We start from the raw sequence: 17,334 nt of genomic DNA on the forward strand, positions 1-17,334 counted from the left end.
ATATGATGAATGTTTATTCCTATACAGACCGTGAGCTCACGTGTCGGTTCATTACCCAATACCCGACAATGATCCTAAGATAAGCATTACGTATTGCCATTGTTACCTCAGCCAACGTGCCTTCCATGAGCGTTACGCATCGTTGTCCTTATGGGGAACCTTCCTTCCGGTCTCAAGTAGGTGTTACATATCGCCGTCTCCATTGAACCTCATGCACAATATCTCAGTGAGCGTTACGTATCACCCTCCTCACGAGATTGTACTCAATATCATATCTTTTTTATCAAATCATTCATTCTTTTTCTCAATTTTTATTCCTCAAACCTCAAACTTCATTTCCTTAAACCTTAAATCTTAAATCTTAAACCTTAATCTTCAAACCTTTCTTAACCTTATCTTTACCCCCTTTTTTTAACTTTATTTTCAACCTTTTTTTTTTTTACCTTTTCCTTAATTTTATCTTTTCTTTACTTGTACTCTTAACCTTTTATATATATATATATATATATATATATATATATATATATATATATATATATGTCTGTACACTTTAATCCTTAACTTTTATGTAATTACTTTTTTATCTTAAACTTTCACATAATTATCTTTTTTATTACTCAAACTCAATTCAACCTTTACTCTCGTACGTATATTTCCTTAAACTCTTTTTTAACTTTCTTAAGCATTCTTTCGGTCCATTCTCAAATACTTTAAAAATTTAACTTTAACACCTTAAAGAATACTCACTTTACAAACTTGTAACAACTAATAACCAGCATCAATCTAGTATTTAAATATCCGTTTTCAGCTATCAATTTCATTAATCAGGCACTACCTATACAATTAATTTAATTAAATTTGTATATTTTTATAAAAAATCGAATATAACCTCCCCTAAAAGTGGATTTATTAATCACCCTTACGAGTTTCTCTATCTCAACAATTCTCAAGATTCTCAACAATTATTAAAACAATAGGATTATCAATAATTAACTTATGATAATTCAATTAAAATAAAAATTCTCAACTAAATTATCACAATTATTATCCAATCAACTACCATACAAAACTACACTCGAATCAATCACAATTTTGCTCATAAATCCAAATCAAACTCATCAATTAATTATTCTAAAATATTATAACATATTTGCAACTATTTAATAAGCTTTATAGGCATTATTAAATCAAAACTTTTAATTTTAAAACGAAACCTCTACTTCGAATAGTCGAAACCTTTCAAATTAAACGCGTCAAAAATTCCTTTTTCTATTGACCTACAATAGCGGCAGTCGTAACTACAACTCCATTATTTCTGCAACCATAGCAACAACTTTAATTACAAACATGCAATTTCCAAAACTCGACCCTACATCACCAATACCTCAAAATCTTTAACAAACTTATAATGAAACAATAACGGTGAGGATTCTAGAACAAGAATACTTACGGTGATTAAAAAGAGACGGGGATGGAGTGGTAGCAGCTCTGGTGACCTTTACTAACGACAACAACGGCAGAGTAACTCACGGTAACTATTTTTTTCTGACACAGTCAACCTCAGCAATAACCCTCACGATAATAATGATATCGACAGACAAAGGAGGAAATCCGAAACACGGATAGAGCTTACCAAGACGACAGGGGCTCCAGTGGTAGTTTCCTACGGCTAGAATGGCAGCATGGAGTTCCAGCAGCAACCAGGGCAACAACGGAAAGAATGGCAGAACGAGTTACCCCTATTTCTCTCCCTGACCGCACATTTCTCTCTCTCTTTGAAGCCCACGGCAACGAACACGATGGCGACAAGACACAACTCCTCTAGCTCATCAGGGTCCTAGGCTGGCGTCTCTCTAAATGTCGCTCTCTCTCTCTCACACAGTTCCTCAGTGACGACCCCTGACCACTGCGACTCTGATAGGCTCCAGGGCAGCGGAGGTGACGACAGGACAGCCCCCTCCTCTCTTCTCTTCTTTTTCTTCCTCGTTGATCTCTCTTTCTGCAACTTTTGTTTCTTTTCTCTCTTCTCCGTACCGTTGGGGACGGGTGTGCTAGGGTTAGAGGGTAGCGGCTGGGAGTGAAATGTGGGCGTGCGTGTGTGTGTTAGAGTAGTAATTAAAAACCAAATTTAACCCAATAAAATTACATTTAAGAATACTATTTAATTATCAACTTACCAATTATTTTCAAATAAATACTCTAATTAAAAATTAGAAATAATCAAATTAAATTTTTTTATTCATAAAAATAAAATTCAAAATCTCAATATTCAAAACCATATAAAATTCTCATTATTTTTCAATTACTAAACTTTAAATTCTAAATAAGAAAATGCCCAATCATTATGAAAATTATATGAGTTCTAATTAATTTTAAACTCAAAGTCTCGTAACTTTGATTTAATTTCTTTTGGTAAAACAATTTTTAAAAAAAAATCATAATTAAGTACAATAATTTACAAATAATTCATTATTCAATTTTTAAAATCTCGGGATGTTACATTTTGATTGGCTAAGTAGAAGTCCATTACAAAGATTTATAGAAATTGAAAAGAGGTCTACAATAAATTACCAAGATGGATACTAAGTGTGCAGATAATGATGCCAAGTAGTATTTGTAGTATTGAAGACGTCAAGAGGAGTCTTGTACGACTTGGAGGCCAAATTAACGAGTCATCATCGTATTTTTACCGACTTTTTTTATTGTTTCCATCGTGTATCAAGACATTAAAGTATTATAAGCCATTGGTTAGTATTAATGAGACCCACTTATACGAAAAATATAAAAAAATATTGCTAGTTGCGATTGCTCAAAATAAAAATTCTAATATCGTTCCTGTTATCACATACACTTCTAACTTAAAATAATATCTACCTAAACTTCTACTCACTAATCATTCTAAGACTTATAACTTACTTACTCTAACAAAACATCTAATTGCTACTCTAACATACATTTATAACCACTAGTCTAAGTAACATTTGTAATTTTAAAACTCTAACAAACTATTAAAACCTACTCTAACTAACATTTGTAACTAACGCTTATAATTAAATACTCTAAGTGAATTAACATTTTCAACATTTTTAATCTATCTAGAATAAAATTAATTTTACTCATTAACCTCTTTATTAATGCTACTAGCAATATGGATAACTCCATCCAACTAATAAATATACGATTCGAGTTTTTCTCCATGTCCACAGTTAAGAATATTGTGGTGTTGTGGCCTAATTTTTTTCTCTTTCATGGGTTTGAGAGGAAAACAAAATTTTAAATTATAATTTGCAACAAGTAAATTCGAATTGTATATACAGGTACACCAAGACTAAATTAAATTTATTATATTCGATTTATCATAAGCTCATTTTGCTATAAACCGAACTCAATTGATTCGATATATTATGGATTGTAAATCGAATTTAATTATTTTAATTTAGTATGGACTGTAAATTGAATCTCATTGTTTCGAGTTACTATATGGACACTTGACATCAATAAATTTTTTTACTAATTCGAATATAATCAATTTGATTTATAGTGTTTCATGTTAATTCAAATCTAATTGATTCAATTTTTATAAATATATGAAAATGAGATATACATATAAGCTTATTAAATTTAAAATATTTATGTAAAATTAAAATCCATTCAATTTGTTTATGTGATTTATCTTTTATATATATATATATATCTCTAAACTAATATTAGTCGACTTTTCTGTTTTTTACATTACAAATATTACGTTAACTCTTATCATTCTCCATATTATAAAACGAAAATGTTTAGGGGGCCAAAGTTTCGAGGGACAAAAGTAGTCATAGTTTGCTTTTTTATTATTATTTGTAGTATGCATAATATTAGATGTAATAAGTATATAATTATAAATATTATATATAAAATTATGCCAATGAATTATAACTCAAATGACATAGTCTCTCCATATTTAATTAAGAAGTTGCGAATTCGAGTCTCCTATCTTTAGTAAAAATAATATATATATATATATATATATATATATATATATATATAATTATAAATATTAAATTATTGTCTTTTTAATATTAATTTTAGAAATGATTACAGCGAACTTAATTAAGTTGAGTTTTTCATTATGGTATGTTTATCAGTAGACTTGACGGATATATAGTATTATAGATAGAATATATTCGTATTTATCACTTAAATTGTTTGGGGGTATTTGTGTTACGTAATACTAATACCTATACGTATAAGATCGATGAAGGTTCTCTTGATCAAATTTGAGAATAAGATAAATTGAAGCGAATGCTAATTAATTATTAGAGGGACGGTGAATATATACCTTCTTATTATTGTTTATTTTTCATTTAGCAAAAAGCTTCTATAGGACTAAACTATGTATAAAATAACTTAAAATTAAACAATACTTAAATGCTATATTGCTAGGTTTATTTAAAAAAAATGATGATAATAAAGAATATTGGACTAAAAAGCTAACTAGAAATAGTATAGATCCAAAAATAATTATGACATTTTATTCTGTATATATACATATATACTTTTCTGAACTTTTTTTTTTCTGCTTTTGAATAAGGTGTTGTTTCGTTTTCCTTTAAACAATACTTGATACACACAATATATATTAGATTGATCTATTCTTCTTTTCGAATTATAATGATTTTGTGTCAACTGTATGATTACTTTTAAAAGAAAATAATCAATATATACTACAAAGTGGTGTAGTAGATAAGATTCTTAACATGATAATTTCCAATTTCGAATAACTTTCAATTAATTAAATTCATACTCATATAGGATAGGGATGGCAATGGGTAGAATAGGGTAGAATTTGGAGCCAACCCTAATCCTACTTGCGAGTTGAGAATATCTCAACCCTAACCCTACCTGCTCTTAACCCGCGGGTACTTGCGATTCTACCCGCGGGTTACAAAAAAGATGCAACATTATTATATAACTTGACGATAAATTAAAATAAAACTGACTTTTATGTAAAAAAAAATTTATTAAATTATCAATTAATGATCTTCTTTTAATGACTAAGGATCTTTTGCATTTAATGAGAGGTCTTTGGTTCAACATCTACTTAAAACATATTTTTATATAGGGGAATGCTAGGGGGACAATGACTTTGTTGAACAATATGAACAACCACCAATCAAATAAAAACACACTACACCTCCAAATTAACCCTCTAAATTTTAATATTAAAATAACCATCCGTACACTAGTAAAATGAACATCCGATATATTTATTGTTTACATTGTTTAATATTTTCATTGTTCACCCATACTTTTCCTTTTATATAAGTATGTAACATATACATATATAAGGTGCGGGTTGGTCGGATAGGATTGAATCTCAACCTGCACCCTACCCGACTCGCACGAGAACCCTACCCACACCCTACCCTACCCGCTGCGGATCAAGTTGACCCGACCGGGTGGGATCGGGTTGGATACCCGCGAGTAGAGTACATATTGCCACCCCTAATATAAAATATCTTATGGGATGGGATAAATGATAATGATATAGAGCTTCATCATCAGTATAAGTTTGAGCAAGTATATATATACTAAAGAAGAAGTTCAGGGATCAGCAATTTTATTAAATTTTAGTTAGTATGTAATCAATAAAAAAAAGTGATTCATTAGATAAAATTTCACATCAATCTCACACTATTAAATCATCATTGATAACTATATAATAGTTATAAATCACAAAAATTACTGTCCCTAGTACTCTTCATATACTAAATTCCAAGTACATCAAACTACGGTAAATTATTTTCTCCTAATTACACCCCGAAAAAATTAATTATTTATCGGCCAGTATACACAAGAAGAAGCTGAGATCGAAACTTGCAAGTTCCAATTAAATATTACTGATTAAGTTGGTATGATACAGAGAAGTTACTATATATATACAATTAAAAAAGCCATAGCTATAGTCTGGTATCAAAAAGTAGTTACATGTAACCGAATATATAACCACGATCTATCCATAATTTGCAATATGGACAGGTTGAATGTTGTTGTAAGTCCACGATTGAAGGAGGTCCTATATATTACCACTGTTAAATTTACTAAAGAATTAGAGGGATGAAAAATAGTGAATGGCTATATATGTTTGTGATTTGCCAAGTTTAGCAACGATTCAAGCTCATCCCGAATTTGAAGGTGTATGGTGTATGTATAAATTGAAGGCACACATGGCCTGAAAGGAATATAGCCCCTCGGGCTGTGAAAGAAAAGCCATAGCCCAAAGGGCCAACAAGTTTTACTCTTCTATCATCTTCGTCATCGTAGATATCCATCCCTAGGTCGTAGCTAGGTGTAGGCATCACAACCTTAGCTTCAATTCAATATCACTCAGGAATCAGGATGGCGGGTGATCATTTCAACACCATGGACGATAAGAAGAGGAAGAAGAGGATCGCCTTGATTAGCGTCTCTTCCATTCTCCTCGTGGCCATGGTTGCTTGCGTTGCAGTGGGAATTGACAAGAGCGCTATGGAAGAAGAAGAAACCAGCAGCACCAACACAAACACAATTGTAAAGAACCAGAAGAACGTGCATGTGATTTGCGAATCAGCGGAGTACAAAGACACGTGCGAGAAGAGCCTCGAGAAGGCCACCGCCAACGGCACCACCGACACCAAACAACTCATCATTGCTGCCTTCAACGCCACCGCGGAGGAAATTGAGAATCAGATCAACGACTCAAGCCTCGTCCAAAAGTTGGTGACCGACGACAGGAGCAAACAGGCGTTGGATATTTGCAAGGAGGTTCTTGGTTACGCCATTGACGATATCCACAGATCTGTTCACATGATGGAGAAGTTCGAGCTGAGAAGGATCGGTCAGTACGCTTATGACCTCAAGATTTGGATCGCCGGTACACTCGCTCACCAGCAAACTTGCTTGGAAGCCTTCGAGAACGTTCCGACCGAAGCTGGCAAGGAGATGGCTAAGGTTTTGAACACCTCTCTCCAGCTAAGCAGCAACGCCTTGGATATCATCAATGGCGCCAGCAAGATCTACAAGAGCTTCAACTTGGATGCCTTCTTCGGGGATAGTGCCGCCGCTCCATCCCCAGTCCCCGCGGGCAGGAGGCTTCTGTCTGACGTGGATGAGGGTTTGCCTTCGTGGATCGAGCAAGGCCGAAGGAGTCTTCTCGAAGACCCCACTCGTCTGAAACCCGATTGTGTTGTGGCTCAGGACGGCAGCGGAAACTTCAAGACTCTCACGGAGGCCCTCCAGACTGTTCCTAAGAACAACAGGAAGCGTTTCGTCATCTACGTCAAGGCAGGCATCTATAAGGAGTATGTTAACTTGCAGAAGTCCATGTCCCACGTCACCATTATCGGAGATGGCCCCACAAAGACCAGATTCTCCGGCAGCAAGAATTATGTTGATGGTCTCCAGACTTACTACACCTCAACTTTCAGTGAGTATTTTACTTATTAACTAGAGATATAATTATTTATTCATGTGAGAGATATATATAACCATTCATTAATATTTGTATTTGCAGGTGTAAATGCCGCTAACTTCATGGCGGTAAATGTTGGGTTTGAGAACACAGCAGGAGCGGAGAAGCACCAAGCGGTGGCACTCCGGGTGACAGCAGATCAAGCAGTGTTCTACAACTGCCACATGGATGGATACCAAGACACGCTATACGTGCAATCACAGAGGCAGTACTACCGCGACTGCACGGTGACGGGCACCATTGACTTCGTGTTTGGTGACGCAGCGGGAGTGTTCCAAAACTGCACCTTCATTGTGAGGAAGCCCTTGGAAACCCAACAATGCATGGTCACTGCTGGTGGAAGGACCAAGATTGATAGCCCAACCGCCCTGGTGTTCCAGGACTGTCACTTCACGGGCACACCAGAGTTGAAGAGCTTGCGCCGCAAGGTGTCGTACCTTGGAAGGCCATGGAGACTGTTCTCCAAGGTTGTGATAATGGACTCTGATATTGATGATATCTTCAGTCCAGAAGGGTACATGCCGTGGATGGGAACGGCATTCAGGGACACATGCACGTATCTTGAATACAACAACAGGGGACCTGGTGCTGTTACAAAAGGTAGAGTCACATGGCCTGGTGTTAGGGTTGTCACCTCTCTCGAGGCTGATCTATACTACCCTGGAAGGTTCTATGAGATCTCTAACCATACTGAGCGTGATGCTTGGATCGTTGATTCTGGGGTCCCTTACAATCTCGGCCCAAACAGCCCCTTCAAACTCCCATCCTTATCATTCTCACTCCCATCCATAACTTTCCCTAAGTTGGTTTAATTAAATAAATCGTATACTCTGTATGCGTCACCAATAATATTCTTTCTTGCTCCATGCATATGGCGCCAACCAACCGTATTCTCTCCACCGTTTTAAGCCTCTATATCACTATTTGAGGAGATTAATTAAACTTGTTATGAGTGGTACTATTTGTTTATCACTATCATTAATTTTATCTCCAATAATTAGCGACTCTAACTTTTTAATTAACAAGAGAGGGAAATAGAGAAACAAAATAACTGGTTAAAAAAATATTAATTTCATTCTGTTTTTATTTAAAAAAATTAATGGCCACAAGAAAAAAAAGAACACAGGCCAGGTCTTACGTGTAGAAAATGACGATAATAGTAAAAATGGTAATGAAATCATCCCTAAAGTGTACATAACATTATCATATTCTATAATAATCTCAAAAAAAATGTATAATAATCTCATTGGTCACACCAATTAGAATTTATATTTGCTATGTCTCTCTATCTGATCTTTATAATATTTTTAGATATCTAATATAGTTTCAACATGCATATGTGTTTTTTTTAAATAAAAAAAATTCAACATACTAAAGTAAAACAACAAACAAATAAACAACAAAAAATTAAATTTAAATACAATATAGTTATTAATCTTCTGTCATCTCTAATATTATCATCAACAATTAATATATAGAATCAATACTAGTATATTCTTTATAGTTTAAAAACATCTTTTTTTATATGACCTCAATACTTACTTTTTTATTGTTAAAAATTTTATCATTGTGTTCCAACCAAATATTTTAAGATATTTGCTATGGTGCCTAAAAAGTATTGCCTAACTACTAAAATAGGTAAAATAATTAATTTTAAATTTAAAAGTATAAAAGTTAAAAACCTTTAAATATTTTAAAGTTACTATAAAAAGTAATTTAGGCAAAAGTTAGGCACCAAACAAAAAGCACCATAGAATTGGCCATATTTTAAATCACTACAAAACAGTCAGTCACATTTTTTGCTCTTCTTTTCTATTAGGCATGTCAATCTAACTCTCAAATAGGCCTTTAATAATTCCTAGGACAGTCCAAACTTTATGAAAATACCTCAACCAAGCACACCACATCTGTCATATAAACTCACATAACAGAAACAAATGATGAATAAATTCCATCTCAATTCCATCTCATTTTTACACAGGATACATATATTATCACCTTGGTGAATAACGCCTAATCTATTCAACCTCTTTTTAATATTCAACCTACCGACTAGAACAAACCATTCAAAAAGTTCAATTCTCGGAGGTATCAACTCTTTTCAGATCGAACTCGTGAAACTATAACTCGTAATCTATTTCAAAAGAGTCTTCGATTGCAACACCTGCACAGGAGTATTAGGAAAAAAACCTTTATTATCAAATTTTCAAACAAGATTATCCTCTCTACCAGTTGATAGCTTCAATGGCCTTAAACTATCATGAAGTTGATGAACAAGTTCCAACTCCTATTGGAACAACTCTCTTCTCCACAGTATTAAATTGAATATAAAAAATCTACCACAAGAGAAAAAAAATATATAAATATTGTTTGTACATTAAAATTAACTAGATTAAAATTAGCTATTAATATATTTATATATAACAATTCTGCTAGGTAATCAAAAAAGATTCTGTCAGTTTCTATCAACTCTTGTTGGACTGGATTTTAAATCCCATCAAATAAAAAAAACACACCTCAATTACTCAAATTCATCATAATTTAAAATTACGCTTGACCACTTTTTCCTACTTTTTTTAACCACCGTCGTGCTCAGCACCACCATTGGCGCTCCACACAGAGGTTACTGTCGCCGCTGTTTGGCCTTCACATACATTGCACCGGACTTCTAATGGAAGTATTTTTTTAATTGACCCGTGTCTTTTTTATGGTTGTGTCTAATGAAATTGTCTTTGTGAATGTGTCTCCTATATGTGTTTTCTTATGCATGTGTCTTCTAATAGAAGTATCTTTAATCGGATTAAGAAAGTGAAAACGAGATAGAAAGAACGCACTGCAGTGATCTTATCGGAAAAAAAAAATGCGTATGCAAAATGCGCATTGCGATGACAGAAATTTGTTGCGGAGGGCACTGGCACTCCCCAGAAGATCGTCGGGGTAGAGGCTGCGGCGGCGCAAACGCGGGATTGGCCTGGGAATGCGAGTGGCGAGGATGTCACATGCAAGCGGCGTAGAGGTGCGAATGCGGTGTAAAGGCGGCGATGTGACAATTTGTGCGACAGAAAACTAGGGCACTTCAAAAGCTGCGATGTGGAGATCTCGTGATCAATAAGAGAGATAAAGACGTTTAGAAGAAGCTTTTGTTGCCTTATTTGCCTAATCCTTATTGTTTAAATTGAAATATGTTTAATGCAATTCAATATTTAAATTTTAATTTAAAAATTTAAAATTAATAATTATTATAACTTAGCTCGTAATTTCTTAATTTCTAATTTTTTTTATATATGAACACATATATAATTTAATTTATTTTTAATATATATATTTATATTCTAATATATATTTTATATATATTTAATAATAATTTTAATACCTAATTTTAATATACACGTTGATATATGTGTATATATATACATAATACATACTGCGTGCTTCTTGGTTTATTGGCGTGATAGATACCTCATGCGGGTGTGTCCAATTTTATTAAATTAAATCACCCACCATTTTCTTACTCCTAGCCATCGGGTCACAGTCATAAGTCCAGGCCTATCCTATTGTTACGTTAAATTGGTAGTGGAATGAAGTTCTAAAGATATTACGTTTTGTGTGCTATTGCAAGTTGTAAAGTTTAAAATAGTAGAAACCGTGTATAAAGCACAAAATGATGATTGGATATTTTTCTGGAAACAAGTGCATGCATGAGTATGAGACAGATCGACAAGGATGATTGTCAAAGTTTTTATATAGTTTCTTGACCTAGCCAAGCAAATCAGAGAAAAGGTCAAATCTAATTGAAGTCGTAATAACATTCATTAGAGCATAAACTTTCGGTTCAACTTTTTGAAATTAATGTTTTAAAAAACTGCACTATATAGATTCATTTAATAACATTTCACTTTGTTTCTTTAATTATCAATTAACTGATTTTTTTTTTAAGAATTTGAAAATTGAATTGATAAACCTTTTAGTTACGATTAATTTTCTAGTAAAAGAAAATTCAAAGAATAGTGGCAGTAATGGAAAAAATAGAGAGCCGAATCAGAGACAAAAGAATTTATCTTCTTGTTGTATTATGAACAAATTAGGGCTTCTGAGTATTCTTATGAAAATAATAATATAAAGTTATTTTATTTAGTTTAATATTCATAATTTTACATATGTTATATTTATAATTATTTTTTTATTATATAAAAAAATTATTTATTTATTTCAGTAATAATTAAAAAATACAAAGTAAAGAACTAATACATTAAAAAAGCTAAAAAAATTTATAACTATTTATAATTTTCAAATTATGACCCATATATTATTCACATAAACATATCTTGAACAACGATAGACTGAACACTCACCCAATTTGATTTCCTCATCGCTTCGGTCTATTCCAATGGATCTTCCAAATCATTCCCGCAAGAGGTCCGGACCCATTTTTTTATGAGCCTTCGATGCTTTCCCGTGATCTCCCCTGCTTGTGGAACTAACATAGAATACAGGTATTGTCGGCACCCCGATCTTCATCATCACTTATGACAGCGATAGAAAGACATCAAGCTTTTATCATCATTTGAGACGCGATAACTATGTAGCTCGTTTGCTCTTATGTACAGGTTATTTATGCTCGCTGAAAGTATGTAACTCGCATGAGACAAAAGACAAACGAATCTCTGGCCCTTCTCACTAATACGGTCAAATGCACACATCTACCAGGTAGGTGGTGAAAAGAATTCCATACCCGCCTAAAATAACTTAAGCCTAAAACGAAGTAAGCGCCCGGATACAAAGGAATCTTAGTCTATGTCTTGGTCACCCAGAAAAGTATTCAGAGATAGTGGGTCAAGTGCAAAAAACACAGTAGAATCACGCAACGCACGCATTATTAAAGGTCTTACTTCTTTTAGAAGAACAGCCCCTACACATGGGCAGGGCGAACACATCTAAGCGATTCAGCATTCGTAGGAATTAGGTGCTGAAGGTACAAATGTCATCCATATATTGGTGAGAACTAAGTATATTCTAGTTATATGATATCAATGGGTTATAACTTAAATGGTATAGTCTTTCCATACTCATCTAAAAAGTTACGGGTTCGAATTTTTCTATTTTTAGTTAAAAAAAAGTCTATCCTATATGATTAGGGACCTTAAACAATTTTTAATATTTTAGACATTACTAATCATTATTGAAAAAGTAATATTATACGATAATTAATAAAATTTATTATTTTTGGTCAATATCTATTTTACATTCTAAATATTAAGTATTAAATTTTAAATTTTTAATATTATAAATTAAAGTATTAATCTAAAATATTAACTAATATTAATGAACAATATTAATCTTTTAATATTTCTCTTATTGAAACAAGTAACTTGTTGTGATAATGAGTATTATTTAGGCTTTTTTTTAGAGATAAAAAAAATTTATGTGTAATTCAGTATTATGATTAATTGGTGTATTTTTTTATATAAATTTAGTTTTTTTAATTTTAAATAACAAATTGAGCTCTCAAACTTGAAAAATTTTTATAGTGCTTCGATTTGTGGTAAGATAAATTTTTTTCGTTCTCAAGCAAATTAGAGGATCGATTAATATGTTTAAAATTTTTTTAATACTATAATATAAATTTAACTCTTAGATTAGCATTTTTAAAAAATAAAAATTAAAAACCACAAATCTGGCTTGTAGATTTGTTGGTATCAATACAAAAAATTAAAAATTACAAATCTGACGTTTAAATTTTTGGTATTCATATAAATAAAAAGTATACTAAGTTTTTATATTATTAAAAAACATCACTATAATTCCAATAATAAAAATAAAAAACGTATTATTTACTGTTTTATTTTGGATCAATTATTTAAAGAAAAGGTAATAATCTAATTCCTATTTTAATGATATGATTTTTTTATAAATTTATACAAAATACAATATAAAAATATGTAAAAAATAATATTATAAAAAATAAAAGTGATATTATCATTCTCTATTTAAAGAGGTAATAAAATGATATTTTAATGTAAAATCTTATGATCTAGCACATTATTAGTCCATAGTATTTTGAGAACTTAATTAATAGAGCATATTTATCAATATATCAACTAATAAATTTACTTGGGTTGGTCTCACTAATCTGTTTAAATAGGTGTTGAAAATTTAAATTTTTTTATGTATATAATAATTAATTAATTAACTAGTAATAAATTTTTAAATAAAATTTAAATTTATAACAAATAAATTTTTGACATGCCAGATTGTAATAAAAAAATATACTAACCAGTAGTAATAGTTTAAAACAAAGACAATTTTGGATATAACAAAATTAAATGAAATAGTATACATACTGCTGAATATAATGTAATTTTAATGAAGAAAACGAAAGAACGAAGATGCGGTTGTATCCCTAACTCGGTAAATACAAAATTCCTAATTTTGCTCGTATGATACAATGAGAAAATAATAAAAAAATAATAAAAAGAATATATATGAAATGAAATAATACACTGGTAGTACGGTAGTATAATACTAGTATCTACGATTCTACGTTATTAACTACTGAACAGTGAACACTCACGTCACGCACTCACGCGCCACTGGTGCCAGCGTGTTATCGTTTTGGATATGAATCTACCACCTGGATTCCAATAACGCCACGTCACCTCACCAACTTACTGAGTTTCCGATCGTCCACCTTCCTCTGCCGTCGAGCTGCACCCAACTGCGCTCGCTTTCTGGTCTCTGCTCAGAATCCTCTTCAACGACAGCATGCGACCCACCGGTGACCGAAACGACGACGAAGACGACGGCGACTGGCAACCATAATCTTCGTTTCTTGCGGGCACCTCAACGCTCACATTCACAATCGACGAAGAATCCTTTGGGACCAAACTAGGAGAAACCACGGGTCCGGTTTGGTTCAGTCCATCACCTTGAAAACTCGAACCTGGTTCAGAATGGCCCACAGTTATAACCAAATCGGGTCGTTTCGGAGTCTCCACGGGTGCCCTGCAAAGTGGGCAGGTGGAGTGGGAGTGGAACCACATATCGATGCATTCAGTATGGAAGGTGTGGTTGCACGTGGGCAAGACCCGACCCGTTTCCCCGTCCTCGAACTCCGAGAGGCAAACGGGGCAGTCGACGGTGTGAGGGTGGGTCTTGCGGGAGAAGGTGAAGACGGGAAGGGAGGCAATCACGGAGGCATCGAGGCCGCGGGAGGCCAACATGACGGCGGGGTTCACGTAGAATACGAAGTGAGGGTGGTGGTGCGCGTTGCGGCGGATGCTATGATTATTGCGGCGGAGTTGGCGAGAGTGTCGGAGGTACAAGCGGGCGTAGATGTGGAAGCATATCATTATGGTGAGAACGACGGAGACAATGACGATCGATATCAGCATTATCTTGCCGTTTATGTCGTCATAGCTGCTCTTATTGGCATTGCCATTCTCCATCTTTCTGTTTAACTGTGCCTTAGCAGAGAAATAAGAGAGAGGTAGAGAGAGTAATTGGGGGGTTGGAATGTTTCTTCGTTGAATCTTGTTGCTTGTTGGTGTTGAGTGTCATTGGTCATGTTCAGTGACGTTTACGCTATTTATTCTTTGCATCTGGTGCTGTTGCTGTTACGTTTACGTACTGTCTTTATTCACTTGATAGTCCTGTGTATTTTCGTGCAACTGATGCAATCTGTCTCTGTTAACGCGGAATTGTTAAATGACATATTTGCCCTCTATCATAGTACTAACTACTAATGATATTCATGAGCTTATGAGAATATATATAATATTGGTTTATCAAATGGGGAAATTGTCTTGCAGTTTCGAATAAGTTAGTCGGTTAGACCTATAGTTTCCTTAGCGTTGAAATACTTCTATGTTCTTATATTGTATTTAGCATTACTTATTTTATTTTATTTATATGTTTCAAATACAATAAATAAAAATAAATAATTATAAACATTTTAAAAGTACATGTTGAGTATATTATTTTAGGAGCACACAAATGTTTCTTTTGAAGTGAAGTGTTTCTTCTAAAATTTTGATGAGTAGCAATCATCCTTATTATAAAGATTTGTTTTTAGGTAAAATCTCACGTGCAGTCGACTTCACCTGAAGTTAATAGTTGAGAGTGGTTAGATAAAAATTTAGTTAAATTAGTCCGATAATTTAATGGCTCTCAACTATTAACTTCACGCACATGAAGTCGACTGCACTTAAATTTTCATCTTGTTTTTAACATCTACCTTTTCTCATACTAGCTATGCCCTATTATTGTTGATGAACAAATAAATAACTATTTATAAAAAAAATAATATTTAAGCTACTAATTTATTTACTCTAAAATATTAAGTATAAATTAAACACTTGTTACTTGTCTTTAAATAGTACAAGATAATACAACTCCAATGCCTTGACCTTTATCCCGCGCTATACGTTTACGTCTGAATGCATTGTTGGGGCTTCGGCGCTTACTGTAAAATTAGCTAAAATCATATCTTAGCATGAATATCTTCGCTTTAATTTGGCGACTGTTGCATTTGAGACGTACGATTTCCTTGATTTTCCTTAATCGTTTAAGTGAGTATGTTACTTAAGACAAGCTAAGAGACAAGCATTAACAGCTATGTAATGAAATATTGAAATGCTTTCCGGATATAGGTGTGTCCTTTACATGGCTAAAGACGCGTATAAGTTACAATCAAATTAGTAACTTCTTTCTTTTAAAGATAGTACTGCATTATTTGTGGAAACTCAGGTACAGTCGATTTTACGTAAAATTGATAAGTGAGAGTTATTAGATGATTTGACTAATTTGACTAAATTTTCATCTTATAATTCTCAGATATCAACTTTTTATAAAGTCGACTGCACCTGAATTTTCACATGTATTATTATACGCAGTTAAAAATATATTATGTAAATAAAATTAAAATAAAAATATTATTTACACAATAAAATTAACTATTAAAATTAGTTATTATATATATATATATATAATTTAACTAGTTTTTAATATATATTTTATATTTTAATATGTATTTTATTTGAATGGCTAATTTTTACGGTTGATTTTAATACACCTAATATGGTTAAATACAATTATATGAATTATTATACTTACTGATTTGAGAAACTATAAACATAAATAAACAAAAAAATTTATTATTGTTTCGTGTAAACAAAAAGAACAAAATATACGCATAAAAACTCAAGGGCAACTTTCTTAGCCTAAATAAAATATAAAAAAATAATGCACATAGATATAATTTATATATTTAGATAATTTAGTATATAAAAGAATTCATATTTTTTCATTATCGAGAAAAAGAAAAAAGTTAATATTTACAGAAATAAATTATATGTATATGTATATATCAAATTTGTAATGAAACAATTTTTTTTTCATTTAATTAAGGATGTAACCTTTTATTTTTATTTTTTGGGTTAATAAGTTAGTAGAATTGGTTTTGGTTACTGCTGGTAGAAATGTTTTTTTTTTGTCTTGGGCTAAACCCGAAAGCCCTATCCAAACCCACTTCCCCAACCCGTCCGAACCAAATTCCAAATTGATTTTTCCTCTCTCAGAATTTTGAACCTTAGCGCCGAGAAGCTCTTTCCATGGCCACCATGCAATGACTATGGTTAATCCTCTTTTCAGTTGATCCTCGGGTCTGGATTCAAATCGCGAATCGGTTGATGAGATTCGAATCAGGTCTCTCTGCTGACATCACCTGGACAAGCAGTTTCGCCTCAGAGATTAATTAACGAGATGGATTCTGGTGAAGTCCTATCGCCGGTCAATATTCTTTTTTTACTGGGGAACACCATTAAATCTTCCAACCAAGCTTC

General features: G+C 32.8%; 2 protein-coding genes across 2 annotated transcripts; one reads left to right on the forward strand and one right to left on the reverse strand.

The window, feature by feature from the left end:
- The first annotated feature begins 6,384 nt into the window (after positions 1–6,384).
- LOC130933389 (pectinesterase/pectinesterase inhibitor-like) lies at positions 6,385–8,307 on the forward strand. Its single transcript, XM_057862989.1, has 2 exons — positions 6,385–7,450; positions 7,538–8,307. Exons 1-2 carry the CDS (start codon positions 6,385–6,387, stop codon positions 8,305–8,307), a joined length of 1,836 nt encoding a protein of 611 aa, XP_057718972.1.
- A 5,853-nt stretch (positions 8,308–14,160) lies between these two features.
- LOC130933397 (RING-H2 finger protein ATL2-like) lies at positions 14,161–14,940 on the reverse strand. Its single transcript, XM_057862999.1, has one exon. The coding sequence runs from the start codon at positions 14,938–14,940 to the stop codon at positions 14,161–14,163; it is 780 nt and encodes a 259-aa protein (XP_057718982.1).
- Positions 14,941–17,334: the final 2,394 nt, after the last annotated feature.

The sequence above is a fragment of the Arachis stenosperma genome, chromosome 1, assembly GCF_014773155.1.
Source record: "Arachis stenosperma cultivar V10309 chromosome 1, arast.V10309.gnm1.PFL2, whole genome shotgun sequence".
NCBI classification, from domain to species: Eukaryota; Viridiplantae; Streptophyta; class Magnoliopsida; order Fabales; family Fabaceae; genus Arachis; species Arachis stenosperma.

Coding starts and splice junctions, on each gene's coding strand:
- LOC130933389 (XM_057862989.1), top strand. CDS start 6,385: ATGGCGGGTGATCATTTCAACACCATGGACGATAAGAAGAGGAAGAAG. Junction 7,451..7,537: donor TTACTACACCTCAACTTTCA/GTGAGTATTTTA, acceptor TTGTATTTGCAG/GTGTAAATGCCGCTAACTTC.
- LOC130933397 (XM_057862999.1), bottom strand. CDS start 14,940: ATGGAGAATGGCAATGCCAATAAGAGCAGCTATGACGACATAAACGGC.